This window comes from Bos taurus, chromosome 12, assembly GCF_002263795.3.
Source record: "Bos taurus isolate L1 Dominette 01449 registration number 42190680 breed Hereford chromosome 12, ARS-UCD2.0, whole genome shotgun sequence".
NCBI lineage: Eukaryota > Metazoa > Chordata > Mammalia > Artiodactyla > Bovidae > Bos > Bos taurus.
Window position 1 is genome coordinate 26,270,780 of NC_037339.1, and position 19,240 is coordinate 26,290,019.

At 33.5% G+C, this 19,240-nt stretch overlaps 1 protein-coding gene across 6 annotated transcripts in view; it reads right to left on the minus strand.

The window, feature by feature from the left end:
- Positions 1–19,240, minus strand: part of NBEA (neurobeachin) — a 673,061-nt gene that overhangs the window by 501,685 nt on the left and 152,136 nt on the right. For 5 of the 6 annotated variants that reach the window (XM_059892161.1, XM_059892163.1, XM_059892162.1 and 2 more), the window contains exon 11: positions 385–493. In XM_059892161.1, the coding sequence (XP_059748144.1) occupies positions 385–493 (109 nt within the window). Of the gene's footprint in view, positions 1–384; positions 494–2,679; positions 2,780–19,240 lie in introns of those variants that run through there. The other variant, XM_059892164.1, reaches the window with a different exon arrangement.

Here is a 19,240-nt window from a genome sequence, read left to right on the forward strand (position 1 = left end):
CTGAGAAAGAAAGCAAAAAGAAAAAAAGTAAATCCACTTAAAACTAAAATTGATAAAATGTGTAAGAAACTTGGTTTGAATGCAAAAGACAGCAAAGAATCAATTAGAAAAATAATTAAGAGAAACATTTCTAAATTTGAAGACAAGTAGATGAAATAATTTTTCTTTAGTTTCTATTTTTATTCAAAATTTCTTTATTATGTAGATTTCTAACACCCAATTTAGTGTCTATACATATATTCAAGTACATAACTTAAAAATATTTGTGAATTAACCAAATATATGACCTCTGCAGTCAATGTAAAGGGGAGACTACAGAAAAAAAGTATAATGAGTGACTGTCAGTGGTCCATCTGTGTAAAGCCATCAATACATTTCACTTACCTTTTCAAGTAAGTAGCCAATGACTAAAAAGCCTTTTCCACCCAGCATCTGTTCTTGCATGGCTACTGAACTTTTAAGTAGTTCAACCAGGAATGCCAAAAGAGTAGCACTGCATGTAAAGTACAGATAATTCCATTATGTCACCATCAAATATTGATCATAAACACAATTTTATTAATCTAAAAGGTAACAATCATATTCAATTTTAATCTATTTTGCTGTTATCTTAGGTAAGAATATTTCTCACAAGCATGAAAAAAATAAGGTTTTATATCTTTAAAATTAAACATTATATAGAAACATAACTATGGAGTTATTTTACATTCCAAGGTAAAATATCTAAGTTTATCTTTATACATATATATTCCCTGAAGTAAATCTTACATAAGAAACATACTTTTCCATAATAAAAACTACCATGATATTCTTTTGAAGCCCATGCTCTCTTAGAAAATTTAAAATATTTTAACAATATTATTTTGGTCACCTTTTTTTTTTAAATAAACTTTTCATTTAGACCTATTTTTCAAAAACAACTTATATATATATATACACACACATACATATATTAAAATATCTAGAGAAATATGCAACATATTACTTATGTCCCATATATGCCCTCAGGAAAATTCATGAGAGCAAAGAAAATAAGATGATTTATGTCACACTGAAATAAAAAGTGACAACTGATGACACAATGTATACACAAATACATAAAAGCACAAAAAGATATGTGCCAGACAAAGATAATGTACTTGGTATGTCTGTGGAATGAAGGAAGAAACAAAAGAAAAATAAATGATTGCATTACGTTAAGCTTTGTTAATGTATTACTTCACAAAATTACACAATTTTCAAATCAGCAGCATTGATACATGGCAGCATTCCTAATCAAGAAAATATATACTCTTCATAATATATCTTTGTTGTAGTTTATAATAATAAATAACTCCAAGCCAAACTTTATCAATACTTAAAATAATATCCACTTACACTGGTTTATAGTATACCCCAAATTGTATATTTAGATTTATATAAATTTCTAAATATATTTTAGATTCACAATTACTCATTTCTACATGAAATTAAGAAAATTTGGTAACGAGGAAAATTTGAAGACTCAAAAGGAACTAAAGTTATTCTATTTTCTGAAGTTACTCTAGTTCTTCAGGTTTCTATAGGATTAACACCACATTTCTCTGATAATGGGGCTATTTTTGTTCAAATCAGAAATATTCTCATAAAAAGAGTCAATAGAAAATTAGCATCATTATTATCACTATAAAAATTGATAGTTTAATGGAAAGCCTGATATAAGCTAGATAGTATATATTAAATATTTTAAATAAAATACTTTGTTTCAAGAAATTAAATTCAATTATATTAACTTGTCTTCTGTCTTTAAACCACATAAAAGAAAATAGTAAACTAGTATTGCAAATCACTGATATTCTTGTACTTTGTCCTAAAGTCAAAGATAGATATTTGTAAGAAGAACACAAATAGCAAGGAATCCCCTGGGATTTTATTTATTTATTTTTTTAATGTTTCTGTAAAGAACACCTATAAGCAATCTAGTCCATTTTACATGAATTTTATCAATAGTCAAAGCCACTTCACAAATAATTGCTTAAGCACTAGCACACATAATAGGTCTGCCTAAGTGTCTGAAAAAAAATAAAGAAAACTATTGCATAGAAATTATACAATTTCCTGACCTGTTCATGGAATTCTTACCTACACATGAGTTAGTGATTTAGTGGGAAAGAACAACTAAAATTCCTAAACATCAGCACTGCCAAAAAGAAAGACTAGAAATGCCTCACCATGGTTCCTATGGTCCATGAAATAAAATACAAAGTAAGTATTTCTTACAATAAATCACGCTCCTATACGGAACTATACAAAATGACAAAGATGCCCTAGACGTTCTTATTCTTTGATGTCAAAAGGAACACTCTTTCTCAAACAACTAATGAATTAATTAAGACTTCTAAACATGGTGGAGTTCCCTTACAAAATGAGAAATATTAATTTTATTATTCCAAAATATTAACAAAGACAAGCCATATAATGTTAATTTTACTTCAATTTTAACTATGACAACAACTGAAAAGTAAAACGCATTCACTAACAAAAGTATTTTTAATTTATACCTAAAACCCAATGCAATAGCAATACTACATCTTTTCAAAAATATCTTTAAAATAGGTATATTTGACATGGTGGACTTATTAGTAAATAGATGGCCATCTTCGAAGAGGTACATTTTCAAACATAATTTAACAAACTTACCAGTAACTAAAATGCATCGGATTGCTTCAGGGCTCACAATAAACTTGCAAAATTCTGTGTACTGCCATACAAAATTTCTCTCCATTCTTGCCTATTTCCAACTCCCCTAGATACAAAGGCAAATATAAAGGATACTTCAGCCCATTCCTATATCTCCTACATACCACTTCCTGTCTAGACACATCAGTTCATCTGTAGAGGATCTAAATATTTAGGATAAACCAAAAAGCAAGTATTTGTATCAGCCAAAACTAGTATACACAAGACAGAACATTCTTTTGAAAAGTATAGCAATACCCAGAAACAGATTTTCACAGGAATATTTTATTTGATAGAGAAAAAGTAAACTGATTTTTACCTCAGAAAGTCAAATTGCTAAACTTTTCAACAGATAGTACTATAACATGTTCTGTAAGTAGTGATTCTACTTCAGGAATGGTTAAGGGTTTTTAATACTGTCTTCTTTTAAGGAAAATGACACTAATAACCTACAGGGTTATTTCTTCAAAATAATTACCATCTTTGGATCCTTAATGAATTTTAATTAAGAAATATTTATTTCAAATATACTAATAAAGGGCTAGACCTTAAGCAAAAATGAAGGAAATAATATGATAATACCTCTATGACTGAGCATATTAATAATCTCTTTACTGGTCCACATTATTAAGAATAACCACAATAGTCTTGCCCCATAAATAACTGATCATAATAAATAACTATGTATAAACATGACTCATTTTTGTTACTAATGAAAAAATATGTATTACCTTTAGGAGTCATTAAAATTTATGTCAATATAGATCTTGACTTTATTTTAATCTAACAATCCATTTCAATTTCTTCATTATTTTTTAAAAAATAACTAATGTAGATAATTCATGTAATGTGATTTCAATTCTTATTATCTTGAAGGAATTTTACTATTTAAATATACAATATATCATAAAGATAGACCTAAAATATCTGAAATGAGTAAGACTGAATATATAACCTAAGTTCAATTCAAAGACAGTTCTTTGGGTACAGGAAACTGGCTTCTCAATTTACGTTGTACTGAAACAATCAAATTACCTCAGCCAGATGGGCTTTTTAAATGCATTAAGAAGAATGGAATTAATAATGTAAAAATTTGAAGGTTCCCCCTGAAATTCAACACCCTCTCCACTTACATAAGGGTGTTTTTAATCTCTTAAGAAACCTAACAGGCAAAATAACTGTCAGAATAAATTCAGAAATAGATTATGTTCTAACAAGATTTAAGGTACCTGTAACAGAGGAAAATCTTTTGACTTTTTCATATGCTTTCATCTTTTGGGTAGCCCAATCTACTACTGAGAAACACTGAAATCTTGCAAAAGATGAATACATATATAAAATATCTAAAACATAGTTTCTATGCTACTTCTTTCACTACAAAACTCTTCCAAGATGAAAGCGATCCTAGTAGGAATAAAACCGTAAAAGAAATCAACTCAAGTCCATACCCAAAATAATTTCACACTCAACATAATTAATTTCCAGTGATACATACAAAAAACATCCCACAAGTTAGAGGAGTTAAATCCATTCACAGTTCAAAATTAGAAAGGTCTAAACCAAAAGTTTCTAACTCCAGGTACTTTTAGCAGTCACTTTTGGACCAAATGTTCCTGAAGATGCTATCTCAAAAGACTGCTACCTAACTGGCTACTTAGGCAATAAACCCTGATACACAAATTGTCATTCATCAATTCAGACATCAAATGGAGATACATGCTGAAATAAGTAAAATACATTTATCTTCAAAGTCAAATAAGGAAAACAGTGAAATGTGGGACAGCAAAATGTGAGGACAGATGAAATACACTGGGGAGCACATGAAATCCTTAGACCCTAAGCCATGGAATCTCTCCTCAGTAATTTCTACCTTTTCTTTCAGCTTCAGGACTGAATTGCTATCACTGTCTTGGTTGTCAGGGAACATTATTTAAAGGCCCTACTAAATATTAGTCAGGCTATTACACGTTTTTACCTTTCTTGCTCTGGTAACAGATTTTAATTTTATGTTTCATCAGCTTATTTTGTTTCTGACAAGATATATTAGAGCAAAAAAATAGACATTTGTAAAATTGCAACTGAAATCTTTCAAAGTCTGTCTTATGAAGAAAATGAAATTTTAAAATTTGTACATGTAAAGGAATAAATTCCAAACCTCTTATGGCATCATTATGTGTAAGTTTATAGCATTTACCAGAATTTACATTGTATGACAACCAAATAGCCTTTTGATCATCTCTGTTCACAGTTCTCTATAAACAACCAATAGGTATTTATTAAAAGGTTCCAATGTAAAAAAAGATAATGCTTAAAGCTTATGTGTAATTTAATTTCAACCAAAGGATGTTCACAATGCTGTAAATGTCCTAGACTTTTACAAAAGCTTTCTGGGCATGTTACAAGTGGGACCACCACTGTATATGTAATCCATGAATACATGCGAAATTTAGAAATTTAATGATGAAACTCCCTAATACCTAAGAACTTCAAAGCTTCAAAGGAAAAATAGAGATAAATTATAAGGATGAATAAGTGATCTTAACTATATATTCATATGCTATGCCTTTCAAGAGTAAAACATGCAAAGCAGGGAGGCCAAATAGCCAGGTTCTTCTCCTGATGCTGGCTCTACTTTCAGCCAAGCCCCAGCCTATTTTACAGAGGTAGGATTAAAAACATACCTTGTAAGTGCTGAAACCGCCATAAAATAAAATAAATATTAAAACAGCTAGCTACACAGAAAGGTGAAATAATTATTTGATAGTTAAGCTTCACAAACGTTCAAGAATTTTCTATCCTTTTCATAATTTATTTCATTTTTAAATGATCTTAGTTAAATCAACTCCTTTACTTTTCTGTGTGTTTGTGTGTGTATATAACATGTTACTGTAACTCCATCACAATCAAGATAAAAACAAGTTCGATCACACACAAAAAACTCATTTATCCTTAGACCTTTACAGTCACATTCTCCCAACAGCCAAAACAACCTTGGATAGCTACTTGTCTCTGATAGTGATATAGTTTTGACTTTTCAAGAAATGTTATATATATATAGAATCATACTGTATGTAATCTTAATATGTACTTCTTTACCAAAATATATTGTCTGAGAATCATCCAAATAGTTACATGTATCAGAAGTCTCTCTTTTTTTTTTTTTCTTAACTTTTAATTGATGAAGAGTATTCCCTTGAATGAACAGACTATCTAAAGGGCACATCTGAACTGTACCTGTGCATGCTAAGTCGCTTAAGTTGTGTCTGACTCTTGCCGATCATATGGACCATACCCTGGCAGGCTTCTGTCCATGAGATTCTCCAGGCAAGAATAATAGAGTGGGTTGCCGGGCACTCCTCCAGGGGAACTTCCTGACACAACCCAGGGATCAAACCCGTGTCTTTTATGTCCCCTGAATTTGCAGGCGGGTTCTTTACCATTAGTGCCACCTGGGAAGCCCGAATTGTACCAAGATTATGGCAATTATGAACAGTTGGACTACTATAAACATTCACATAAAGGTTATTGTGTGAACACTTTTCACTTATTTTCTCACAAATACAAATCCAGGAGTTGAAAGTTGTTATATAAGTACATGTTTAACTTAATAACAAACTGCCAATTGTCAGAATGGCTGTACCATTTTGCCAATCCCACCAGTAATATGTTCCAGTTGCTCTTCATCCTTGCTAGCACTTGGCATCATGCATATTTCATTTTTTTAGCCCTTCTAAAAATGTTCAGCTACATCTCAGAGCATTTTAAATATATCTGATAAGAATGTTAAACATTTTTTCATGTGCTATTTTGACATCCTTATATCTTCTTTGGTGAAGTATCTGCTCAAATCTTTTGTCCATTTTTTAAAACTGGATTTTATGCTTTCTTATTAATAGGGTTCAAGAGTTAGTAGTCTTGATATACGTCCTTTGTCAAATAAGTGATTTTCTATCATCTTCCTCCAATCTGTAAAAGGTCTTCTCATTGTGTCTTTTGTAGAGTAGAGTATTTTAACTTTGATGAAGCCAGTGTCAAATTTGCCAGTCTTTTTCTTGTATATATCACACTTTTGGGTCATGTCTAAAATGACTTTGCCTAGCCTAGATCACAAAGATTTTCTCCTATGTTTTCTCAAAAAGTCCTACAGTTTTATATTTTACATTTACGGTTGATATTTGAGTTAGATTTTATTAAGGCGTGAGGTTGTAGTCAAGATTCATTTTTAGCATACAACTATCTTTCCTCCTATACGGTAGATTTCGCACCTTTGATAAAAACCAAACAAACAAAAGTAAGAGTACCTGTTTTAGTTTTAAACAGAAAAGACTTCAGGGGAAGGAAAATATCAGAGATTACGAACAGCATTACCCAACGTTAATGGAGTCAATTTTCTAAGAAGACAACATCTAAAGTGTATACACCTAACAACAGAGTTTAAAATTATGTAAAACAAAAACTGATATAATAAGGAGAAACAGATGAAATCATTATCATAGTTGGAGATTTCAACATCCCTATCTCAGAAATGGACAACTAGTGGTTAGAAAACCAGTTATGACTTAGTTGAACACAACAATAAACAAACAGCTGGAGATAACTGACAACTATATACTACTTCATTCAACCACAGCAGAATAAACATTTCTCTCAAGCTCACATAGAACATTCACTAAGATGGACTGCATTCTGGGAAACAAAACACATCTAATAAGTTAAAAATAATGGATATTACACAATTTACTCTCAGATTACAATGAAATTAACTAGAAACCAGAAAGACTTTAAACAGAAAGACAAATGGAAAATCCCATAATGTGAACATTAAACAATACACTTCTAAATAAAACATGAGTCAAAGAAGAAACCTTGAGAGATATTAAAAATATTTTAAATGAAGAAATGAAAATGAAAATATGACTTATCAAAATTTGTGGAATAAAATGAAAGCAATGATTCCTGGGAAATTTATAACATTGAATGCTGTGATACTGTGATTTTAATAAAAAACATCTATTTGTTCTTGGCCCCATTTCTGGCACAGAGCTTTGACACAAAGCTCCCTTTAAATTTCTTTAGGGAGGGGAGCAATAAAGGTGTCTTTTGTCACGTTAGTGAAGTGACCTTTAGAATTTACTTAAGGATGAAAGCTAGTTGCCAACCTGCCGCTGCTGCTGCTGCTGCTAAGTTGCTTCAGTCATGTCCGACTCTGTGAGACCCCATAGACGGCCTCCCACCAGGCTCCCCCATCCCTGGGATTCTCCAGGCAAGAACACTGGAGTGGGTTGCCATTTCCTTCTCCAATGCATGAAAGTGAAAAGTGAAAGTGAAGTCGCTCAGTCGTGTCTGACTCTTAGCGACCTCATGGACTGCAGCCTACTAGGCTTCTCCATCCATGGGATTTTCCAGGCAAGAGTACTGGAGTGGGGTGCCATTGCCTTCTCTGAGTTGCCAACATAGCCAACCATATAATCAGAGGTTTGGAACTTTCAGTCCAGTCCCTCCCTCCTCCCACCTATTTACCTCCAGGGAGGGGAGAAGAGCTGGAGAGTGAGTTCAATCATCAACAGTCAATGATTTAATCAGTGATGCCTATATAATGAAGATACCATTAAAAAAAAAAAAAAAAAAAAACAAGAACAAGAGATTGGGAGAGATTCCAGGTATGTGAATAAAAGAAGATGCTAAAAGGTCTGGCACGTCTGGAGAGGGAATGAATGCTCTGTGTCCTTTTCGCATAGCTTGCCCTGTGCATCTCTTCCATTAGGATGTCCATCTGTATCCTTTATCATCCTTTTATAAAGGACTTTATAAAGTCCAGTAAATAAAATGTTTCCCTAAGCTCTGTGAACCACTCTAGCAAAGTAACAGAATCCAAGGATGGGAGGTTGAACTTCCAGTTTATAGCCAGTCAATAAGAAGTACTAGTAAGGATTTGGACTTGCAATTAGCATCTAAAGTCCAAGGAGGAGGCTATCAGAACCTACAATCTATAGTCAGTTGGTGAGAAGCACAGGTGATAATCTGGACTTGCAACCAGCAACTAAAGTGAAGAAAGCAAGTCCTGTGAGACTGAGCCCTCAACCTGTGGGATCTGATGCTATGCCAGGTTTGAGTGTCAGAACTGAGTTAAATTATACAATACTCAGCTGGTGTCACAGAGAATTTCTTGGTGGAATGGAAGGAAAACCACACTTTTGCATGTTGAAACAGGGGTGTTCATACCTCTGTAATGAGGTAATTTTTAAAAATATATTTTAAAAAAAAGACCTAAAATCAATAATATAAATTTCTAACTTAATAAGCTACAAATAAAGAGAGTAAATTCAATCCAAAGTAAGAAGTAAAAATAAATAATAAGAATCAGAGTATAAATCAAAGAAATTGAAAATAGGAAATCAATTAAAGCAAAAGCTGATTCTTTAAAAAGATCAATAAAATTGATAAGCTTCTGGTCAAACTAACAGGAATAAAAAAAGAACAAGACAGGAATACTAGTATTAGAAATAAAAGAAGAAACATAGCCACACATCTCATGAAAAAAAAGTGTGAGCAATTCTATGCTGACAGACTTGAAAACCTAAATGAAATTCAGAACCATTCTGCCAAAAGTCACACAAGAATAAACAAACATTTTGAACATATCTACATCTATTAAAAAAACTGAATCAACAATTAATAAGCAGAAATCACCAATCCCAGATGGGTTCATTGGTGAATTCTACCTAACATTTAAGGAAGAAATTATACCAGTTAGTTCTCTACAGATTTTTCAGAGCATGGAAGCAGAGGAACTATTTTCCTAACTCATTATATGAAAAACTACAATGAGTTAGGAAAAACTATCACTCAAATCAAAACTAGACAGTCATAATAAGTACATTCTAGACCAATATCTCCCATGAACAAGTAGGTGAAAATTCTCAACAAAACCTGACCAAACTGAATTTAAACAAGATAAAAGAATCATACACCATAACCAAATGAGATTTACTCAAAGTATGCAAGACTGGCTCAAGATTCAAAAATCATTTTATGTCATCCAACACCCATTACAAAGTGTCCCTGGTGGCTCAGTGGTAAAGAACATGCCTGCCAACACAGGAAACTCAAGTTCGATACCTGGGTTGGGAAGATCCTCTGGAGAAGAAAATGGCAACTCACTCCAGTATCTTTGTAAGGGAAATCCCATGACAGAGGAGCCTGGTGTGCTACAGTCCACAGGGTCACAAGAGTCAGACACGACTTAGTGACTAAACGACACCAACAACAATTACCCATACAGCAATATGCTACAAAAAATTCTCAAGTTCATATCTACAGATGTAGGAAAAGCACTGGACCCAATCGAACAGCCATTCATGATAAAAACTCTCAGGGAACTAGGAATAAAGGGAAACTTTCTCAACTTGATAAAGACTATAAAAAACCTACAGGTAATGTCATATTTAATGATGAAAAATTCAATTTTCCCACTAAGATCAAAAAGAAAGCAAGGATGTCCCCTCTCACCATTCCTTATCAACACTACACTGGAAGTCTCTGCTAATGTGATAAGACAAGAAAAGGAAATAAAACATATACAAATCAGGAAAGAAAACACAAAACTGTTTTGTTCACAAATAGCATGATTATCTATTTTAAAAATTTGAAATAACTGATTAAAAAAAAAAACCCTCCAGGAACTAATAATCTATTAGTTCATTTATTGCTGGTAGGAATGAAAATGGTACAGACATTTTGGAAGAGTTTGGAGGTTTTTTATGGGACTAAACATACTTCTACCAGATAACCCAGCAATCATGATCCTTTGTATCTACCCAAAGGTGTTGAAAACGTATATATACACAAAAACATGCACACGGATATTTATAGAAGCTTTATTTTTAATTGCAAAGACTCAGAAGCAACAAAGATGGCCTTCAGCAGATGAATGGAAAAATAAACTGAGATACATTTAGACTATATTTAGTGCTAAAAGGAAATGAGCTATCAAACCATGAAAAGACACGGAGGCACTTTCACTGCATATTACTAAATGAAACAGGATAATCTGAAATAGTTGCACACTATATCATTTCAATTATATGACATTCTGGAAAAGGCAAAATTATGAAGACCATAAAAAGATCAGTAGTTGCCTGGGGACAATCGAAAGGGTAAAACAAAAAATAAATTTGGGGAAGTGAACATACTTGTTATGATATTATAATATGGCTATATGCCATTATACTTTTTTCAAACCTATAAAATGTATGGCACCAAGATGAGGCCTTAAATATGGAGTTTAAGTGATTATGATCTATCAAAATATATTCATCCTTTTTAAAAAAGATGTTAAAATTTTGGTGACTGACACCGATAATAGGGGAGGGTATGTATTTGTGAAGAAAGGGAGTATATGAAGATCATTTCTGCTACTTCCTTTCAATTTTATTATAAATCTAAATTTTTCTGAAAATTAACAAAAATAAAAATCCACTTAAAAAAAAGAATGTCAAAAGTAACAGAAAATGAAGAACAGGTTATGAGCTTCTATCTGGAGGAGGCTCAGTCTGAGATAATTTCCTCATGGTTTGGGGTATATGCGCCTAAATATAAGGATGCTAGAGAAAAACCTCTGGGTGTTTTCCATCCTGGTAATAAGACCATGAATCCAGAAACAAAATAAAATAAAAGTCAATAAAATTACAATACTAAATTAATTAGAATAATACCATATTAATTATTTTATTAAAGATTATACTTATTGCACCTAAGGTCAACATATCCACAGGAGGGAATAGGAAGAGAGCAGAAACACTTGGGAGTTTAACACACAGTTTCCACCAGAAATATTGTGTGCTTCTGAGTATGAACTGTGAATATTCAGGCATATGGTAATTTTTCTCAGAAAAGCTAGTGATACTTATGTTAGTTTTAGACTGTATGAGTATCATAATATCAAAATGAATGAAACAATTTACCTTATTTCAGAAGCAATGTAAAGACATAGAAAAACTAAAAGAAATGAATGTTATTCCATGCATAAAATAACATCTTCAATTACAAAATATTATTAAAATGTTGAAGAACAGAGAATGTGGATATGCAAACTAGAGGAAAATTGAGGCAACAAATGCATAAAGATGTGACCGGTTGCCAAAATTCCTGAAATTAATAATTTGTATTTCATTCCTTTGCCAAATCAATGCCTTTCTTTGTTTGTTTCTGGTCAAATATAAAGCAGAAGCCTTCCTTTACGGCAGGAAAAATTCACAAAGCAAAATTACGTGTTGTAAATTAAAACAGCACAAAATAACATAGCACTAAAAACAAATTTCAGTAAATGTAAAGGAAACTTTTTATGAAGGAATTATTGTAGAAAAGCGATCATTTATGGAAAACACTTTAAAATGGGCTGTAGAAAAAAAGCTTATTTGAAAAGTCAATGTAATCAGACATCGTAAGTCTGAAAGAAATAAAATGTCCTTTCTTGTTGATAGCTGACAAACCCATTAAACTGTTAGATGTACTACAAACTGTATTACCAGATATTTTCTATAAAGGATCCACTGAGTAAAAAAACTTTGCTGACAAAGAAAAGGTTATTTGAACATTACACTATATTTTCCCTATGTTTCAGGCAGAATACTGTATTTTAATTTTTATTTACAGATTAATTTCTACAATAAATTCAATGTAAATTCCATTTTACTCTACTTAAATCTCACTACACAAATTATTATTTGGTTTTCCTCCTTTAATAGTAATAGGTGTGTGTGTGCTGTTGTTGCTATTTTTTATAGTCACTGAGTCATGTCTGACTCTTTCGCAACCTCATGAACTATAGCCCACCAGGCTCCTCTGATCACGGGATTTCCCAGGCAAGAATACTGGAGTGGGTTGCCACTTCCTTCTCTGGAGGATCTTCCCAACCCAAGTATTGAACTCCAGCACTGTCAGGTATGTTCTTTACTACTGAGCCACATGGGAAGCCCCAGTAGTGGTATGCTGCTACTGCTAAGTCACTTCAGTCGTGTCCGACTATGTGCGACCCCATAGACAGCAGCCCACCAGGCTCCCCCGTCCCTGGGATTCTCCAGGCGAGAACACTGGAGTGGGTTGCCATTTCTTTCTCCAATAACGGTGGTATACATACATCAAATATATTTTCTGAGTCTGTTTTGCTTCAAAGAACACTTTCATTACCAATTTTATAAACTTAAAAAAAAAAAGCCAAAATAGCAAATATGCATATAAAGAAGTGAAAGATATATATATTCCTAAGAAATATACAGAAAATAATTCTACAGATACAGAGTCTTAAATGTTTAAATACTTCTGGAAACCAAAATGATAATAATTATATTCTATATATACAAACAACAACCTCCATAAGGGACAGAACCATTACACACAAGAACTGATTTCACTTCTTTAACCTATCAGTTCCAGTGAAACATATGTAGAAATATTTGATATTATATGTATAATAGGCACTTTTCCCTGAACTAAAAACCAGAAAACATGGTCAAAGAATTTTTATATCACTTTGAAGTGTAAGTGGAAATTTAGGTTGTTAAGACATTGAAATGCTAAAATTTTCAGGTAATTTTGTTAGTTGATATATGACAATGATGTTAATCAAGACTTCAAAATGAAAATTTAATTATTAAAGGGGCTATAAAATTCAAGAAAATTACTGGAATATCTTTGGCTAGCCAGATATTTTTTAGGGAAAAAAATCGATTTACACCCACTGAAGAAACGAGTCATAAATATTCACCTTACAAGAGTATTCTTAATTATAAGATCATTGACACAAATGTTTTATGGGATTTGCTGAATTTTTCATAGCTTATATTTGATCAGTCTATTAAACAACCTGTATTGTAACTAGAAACAGAAAGAACACTTTTCTGATAAAAATATTTACATAATTACAAGAACTCATTTACATGATCACTTGTGGTTGGTTTTTAGTTTATAAAATTTGTCAGTTAAAAATAGCATTAAAATACATTTTAGTAATACAAAATTGCATCACATCAAATAGACTACCTACTATTCTCTGAGGAAATAAAACTCAATAATGCTTACTATGTACCAAAGGCTCCTTGTGATAGATATTCTATATATTCTATCTTACTTTAATTTATATTACTATCAGATAAAGACTGCATTACTAAAATCACTCCACATCTTGCAAAGGTGATTCTTAAAGAGTTAATAATCATGGCAGTTCAGAGTGAGAGTTCTGGAATCGGGCTTTCAGAATTGTAATTCTGGTCCTAATCTGCCACTTAATCTCTGTGACCTTTAACAGGCATGAAATTTTTCTCTCCCTTATCAGCAGAGAGGATTAAATGAGATATTATAAACAGCTAATGGCATACAGTAAGCTCTCAGTAAATGCCTTGGGTTAGTACTACACACCCTCAGATAGCCCCAGCACCTAAGAACAGATAGCTTAAAACAGAATACAAGTTTGAGCCTTAGTCTGCCCTAACAACAAAAGATGCATAACACTGTCTCTAAAAAGAGCTACTCAGTGTATTTTTAATCCTTTGATATACAAAATCCTACTTATATCTTGTGCCAGTAAACAGGTATTTTTTCAGAACACATTATTCCTAAGTCAAACACATGGGGAAGATTTGTTTTGCTTTCTATCATCTATAGAATTCAGTAACATGTACTCAAAAAAAGAAGTTGGCGGCTAAGTTGGAGAAGACAGGACATTAATTGTTAATGTCTTGATATACGATCATTCAAATCAAAGGAATATGGTATTTTTAATATACAGACTCTTCGTTACACATAAAATACAGAAGCCATGATTATTTCAAGATTGGAATTATACTTCTTGAAATCATTTATTAAATATTTGTTCATTATTTACTCATTATATAAGTATTTATTAAACCTTTAGTGAAAGGCAATTTGTTTAATTATTGCTCTCGATGACCGCTTGACAGAATGGGATTGAAAAGTCCAATACAAACATTATTAATCCATGAGAAATGAAAAACCTTCCAAATAGCTTTCATCACCGGCAGAATTACTCAAGGTGATGATGGTGATTGAGAATCATTATGAATAGGATGGAATCACTATAACAACTCTGCATAGATGAATTAGTCAAAAATATCACATTAAAAATACTGTATGTGTTTTCAAAAGCTATCATTTATTACATTTTTAGTTCACTTTTTGTTTGTTTTACAATAAAGGCTAAACTACATGTCAAAAGAAAAAGCAGTGAAAAATCTTACTATTGGATATTTAATGGGGATGCTAATGGGGTAGCTACAAAATCTAAAAACCAGCTAAAGAGCACCATCGCAAATCCTTGCAGGTATTTTATAACTCGGTATTGGCTTCCAAACATGGGTTAACACATTCCTCACTTTTAAACCACTATCCTAGAAAATGGATACAGTTCACAATCAGTTTTAATCACTACAACTGAAATTCAAAGTATGAGTCCTACTTCATCACTTAAATAAGTAATTTTCCATTGTAAATAACATCATTGGTAGAACAGCTCAAACAGAAAATAATATGACTCCTACCATAACAACCAATCTCTATGCTTGATGAAATATATTTGAAATATAAAACCATAGTATTAGGATAATCTTAAATAACCCACTGTCATCCGAATAACAAACCCAGCACATATTCAGTGCCTATTGTATCAATCTACATATTTTATTGCATTTAATAATCTAGTGAGTTATTATTATTCTAATTATATAATGGTAGAAACTAAAGAACAAAATAGATAACACACTCAAAGTTGTATTAATGATAAATGCTATATAACACAACACTTCAAAGCAATTATACTGCAATAAACACTTTTTAAAATAATCATTGTGCTGTTGTTCTTCTTCAGTCCCTGAGTCACGTCTGACACCTTTAGACCCTATGAACTACAGCACCCCAAGCTTCCCTGTCCTTCACCATCTCCTGGAGTTTGATCAAACTCAGTGATGCCATCCAACCATCTCATTCTCTGGGGCCGCTTTGTCCTACTGCCCTCAATCTTTCCCAGCATCAGGGTCTTTTCCAATGAGTCGGATCTTCACATCAGGTGGCCAAAGTACTGCAGCTTCAGCATCAGTCCTTCCAATGAATATTCAGGACTGACTTCCTTTAGGATTGACTGGTTGGATCTCCTTGCAGTCCAAGGGACTCTCAAGAGTCTTCTCCAGCACCACGCTCAAAAGCATCAATTCTTCTGCACTCACCTCCTTTATGGTCCAACTCTCACATCCATACATGACAACTGGAAAAATTAGCTTTAAATATACAGAACTTTGTTGGCAAATTGTATCTTTGCTTTTTAATACTCTGTCTAGGTTTAGGTTTGTCACAGCTTTCCTTTCAAGGAGCAAGTATCTTTTAATTTCATGGCTGCAGTCACCATGTGCAGTGCTCTTTGAGCCAAAGAAAATAAAATCTGACACTGTTTCTACTTTTCCTCCCATCTGTTTCCATGAAGTGATGGGATGGGATGCCATGATCTTAGTTTTTGAAAGCTGAGTATTAAGCCAGCCTTTTTACTCTCCTCTTTTACCCTCATCAAGAGGCTTTTTAGTTCCTCTTAGCTTTCTGCCATCAAAATGGTATCATCTGCATATCTGAGGTTGTTGGTATTTCTCCTGGCAATCTTGATTCCAGTCTGTGCTTTCATCCAGCCTGGCATTTCACATGACGTACTCTGCATATAAGTAAAATAAGCAGGGTGACAATATACAGCCTTGGTGTACTCCTTTCCCAATTTGGAACCAGTCTGCTGTTCCATGTCCGGTTCTAACTGTTGCTTGTTGACCTGCATACAGGTTTCTCAGGAGGCAGGTAAGGTAGTCTGGTAGTCCCATCTCTTGAAGAATTTTCCACAGTGTGTTGTGATCCACACAGTCATAGGCTTTTCTATAGTCAGTGAAGCAGGAGTAGATGTTTTTCTGGAATTCCCTTGCCTTTTCTATGATTCAACGGATACTGGCAATTTGATCTTTGGTTCCTCTGCCTTTTGTAAATTCAGCTTTTACATCTGGAAGATCTTGGTTCACGTACTGTTGAAGCCTAGCTTGAAGGATTTTGAGCATCACCCTGCACACATGTGAGATGAGCACAACTGTACAACAGTCTGAATTCTTTGGCACTGCCTTTCTTTTGGATTGGAATGAAAACTGATCTTCTCCAGTCCTATGGACACTGCTGAGTTTTCCAGATTTGCTGGAGTATTGAGCCCAGCACTTTAACAGAATCATCTTTTAGGATTTGAAATAGCTCAGCTGGAATTCCATCAGTTTCACTAGCTTTGTTCGAGTAATGTTTCCTAAGGCCCATTTGACTTCACACTCTAGGATGGTTGTTTCTGGGTGAGTGACCACACTGTCTTGGCTATCCAGTAAGACCTTTTTGTCTAGTTATGTGTATTCTTTCCACCTCTTCTTAATCTCTTGTGCTCCTGTTAGGTCTTTGCTGTTTCTGTCTTTTATTGTGCCCATCTTTGCATGAAGTGTCCCTTCAGTATCTCAAATTTTCTAGAAGAGATCTTTAGTCTCTCCCATTCTATTGTTTTCCTCTTAAGAAGGCTTTCTTCTCTTTCCTTGCTGTTCTCTGGAACTCTCTTCAGTTGGGTACATCTTTCCTTTTCTTTCTCTTCTATTTGTAAGGCCTCCTTAGACAACCATTTTGCCTTCCTGCGTTTCTTTTTCTTGGGGATGGTTTAGGTCACCACCTCCTATACAATGCTATGAACCTACTCTGTCTGCCAGATCTAATCCCTTGAATGTACTTGTCACCTCTACTGTATAATCATAAGTGATGTGATTTAGGTCATACACTGGAGATTTTCCCTATTTTCTTCAATTTAAGCCTGAATTTTGCAATAAGGAGCTGATGATCTGAGCCACAATCACTTTCAGGTCTTGTTTTGCTGACTGTATAGAGCTTCTCCATCTTTGGCTGCAAAGAACATAATCTGATTTCAGTAATGACTATCTGGTGATGTCCATGTGTAGAATCATCTCTTTTGCTAGTTGGAACAGTGTGTTTGCTATGACCAGTGTGTTCTCTTAGCAAAACTCTTGTTAGTCTTTGCCCTGCTTCATTTTGTAGTCCAAGGCCAAGCCTGCCTGTTACTCCAGGTATCTCTTTGACTTCATATTTTTGCATTCCAACTCCCTATAATGAAATGGACATCTTTTTTTGATGTTAGTTCTAGAACGTCTTGTAGGTCTTCAAAGAACTGTTCAACTTCAGCTCCTTCAGCCTCTGTGGTTGGGGAAGAGACTTGGATGTTGCACGGTTTGCCCTTGAAACAAATCGAGAGAACCAAGAGCATCTGTCATTTTTGAGACTGCACCCAAGTACTGCATTTTGGGCTCTTCATTGACATGAGGGCTACTCCATTTCTTCTAAGGGATTCTTGCTCACAGTAGTAGATATAATGGTCGTCTGAATTAAATTTGTCTATTCTGTTCCATTTTAGTTCACTGATTTCTAACATGTAGATGTTCGCTTTTTCCATCTCCTACTTGTATGCTGTATGCTCAGTTGCTTCAGTCGTGTCCAACCCTTTGGAACCCTACAGACTAGCCCACCAGGCTTCTCTGTCTCCTCCTTGATCACATCCAATTTACCTTGATTCATGGACCTAACAGTCCAGGTTCCTATGAAATATTGTTCTGTAGAGCACTGGACCTTACTTTCACTACCAGACACAGCCACAACTGAGTATCATTTCCACTTCTGCGCAGCCTCTTCCTTATTTTTGGAGCTATTTCTCTGTTCTTCCCCAGTAGCATACTGGACACCTATCAACACGGGGGGCTCATCATCAAATGTCATATCTTTTTGCCCTTTCATACTGATCATGGAGTTCTTGAGGCAAGAATACTGGAGTGGTTTGCCATTCCCTTTCCAGTGGACCATTTTTTGTCAGATGGCAATAATAATAAATAAACTTGGGGTTTGAATTCAAGTTTTTCTAACTTGAACATTCACACTAGTTAACAACTATAATATGTAGCCTTCATGATAAAACAAAGTCATAAATTTCTCCTGTACATACAAAGCCTATTTTTAAAGGCTCTAGAAAATAATTTCTTCAATAAATTATTTTAATATTAAGACTGCAATATATACAGTAAAACTCACCAATGATTAGAATAATAAATTATAGTGTCAACAGAAGTGAGACTTACATAAACAATAAAATGCTTCATAAATCAGGCTACTGAGTGGAGGAAAGTACATGAAACTAATATGTTTTAGCTTGAAACATAAAAGGCAAAGAATTAACTTACTTCAGAGCTTATCTCAATTTTTCCAAAAAGTAGTCAAGAATTAGACAATATTGCAATTTGGGGCATATGTTTATTATACAAAAAAACCTTTTCTAAAATAGGCATATATAAAATATTGTTGAAGATTTTTAAAGTTCAAATAGATTCTCATTCATCTGTGCATGCCTGCATGTGTGCTATATCATTTCGTCATGTCCAACTCTGTGTGATGCTATAGC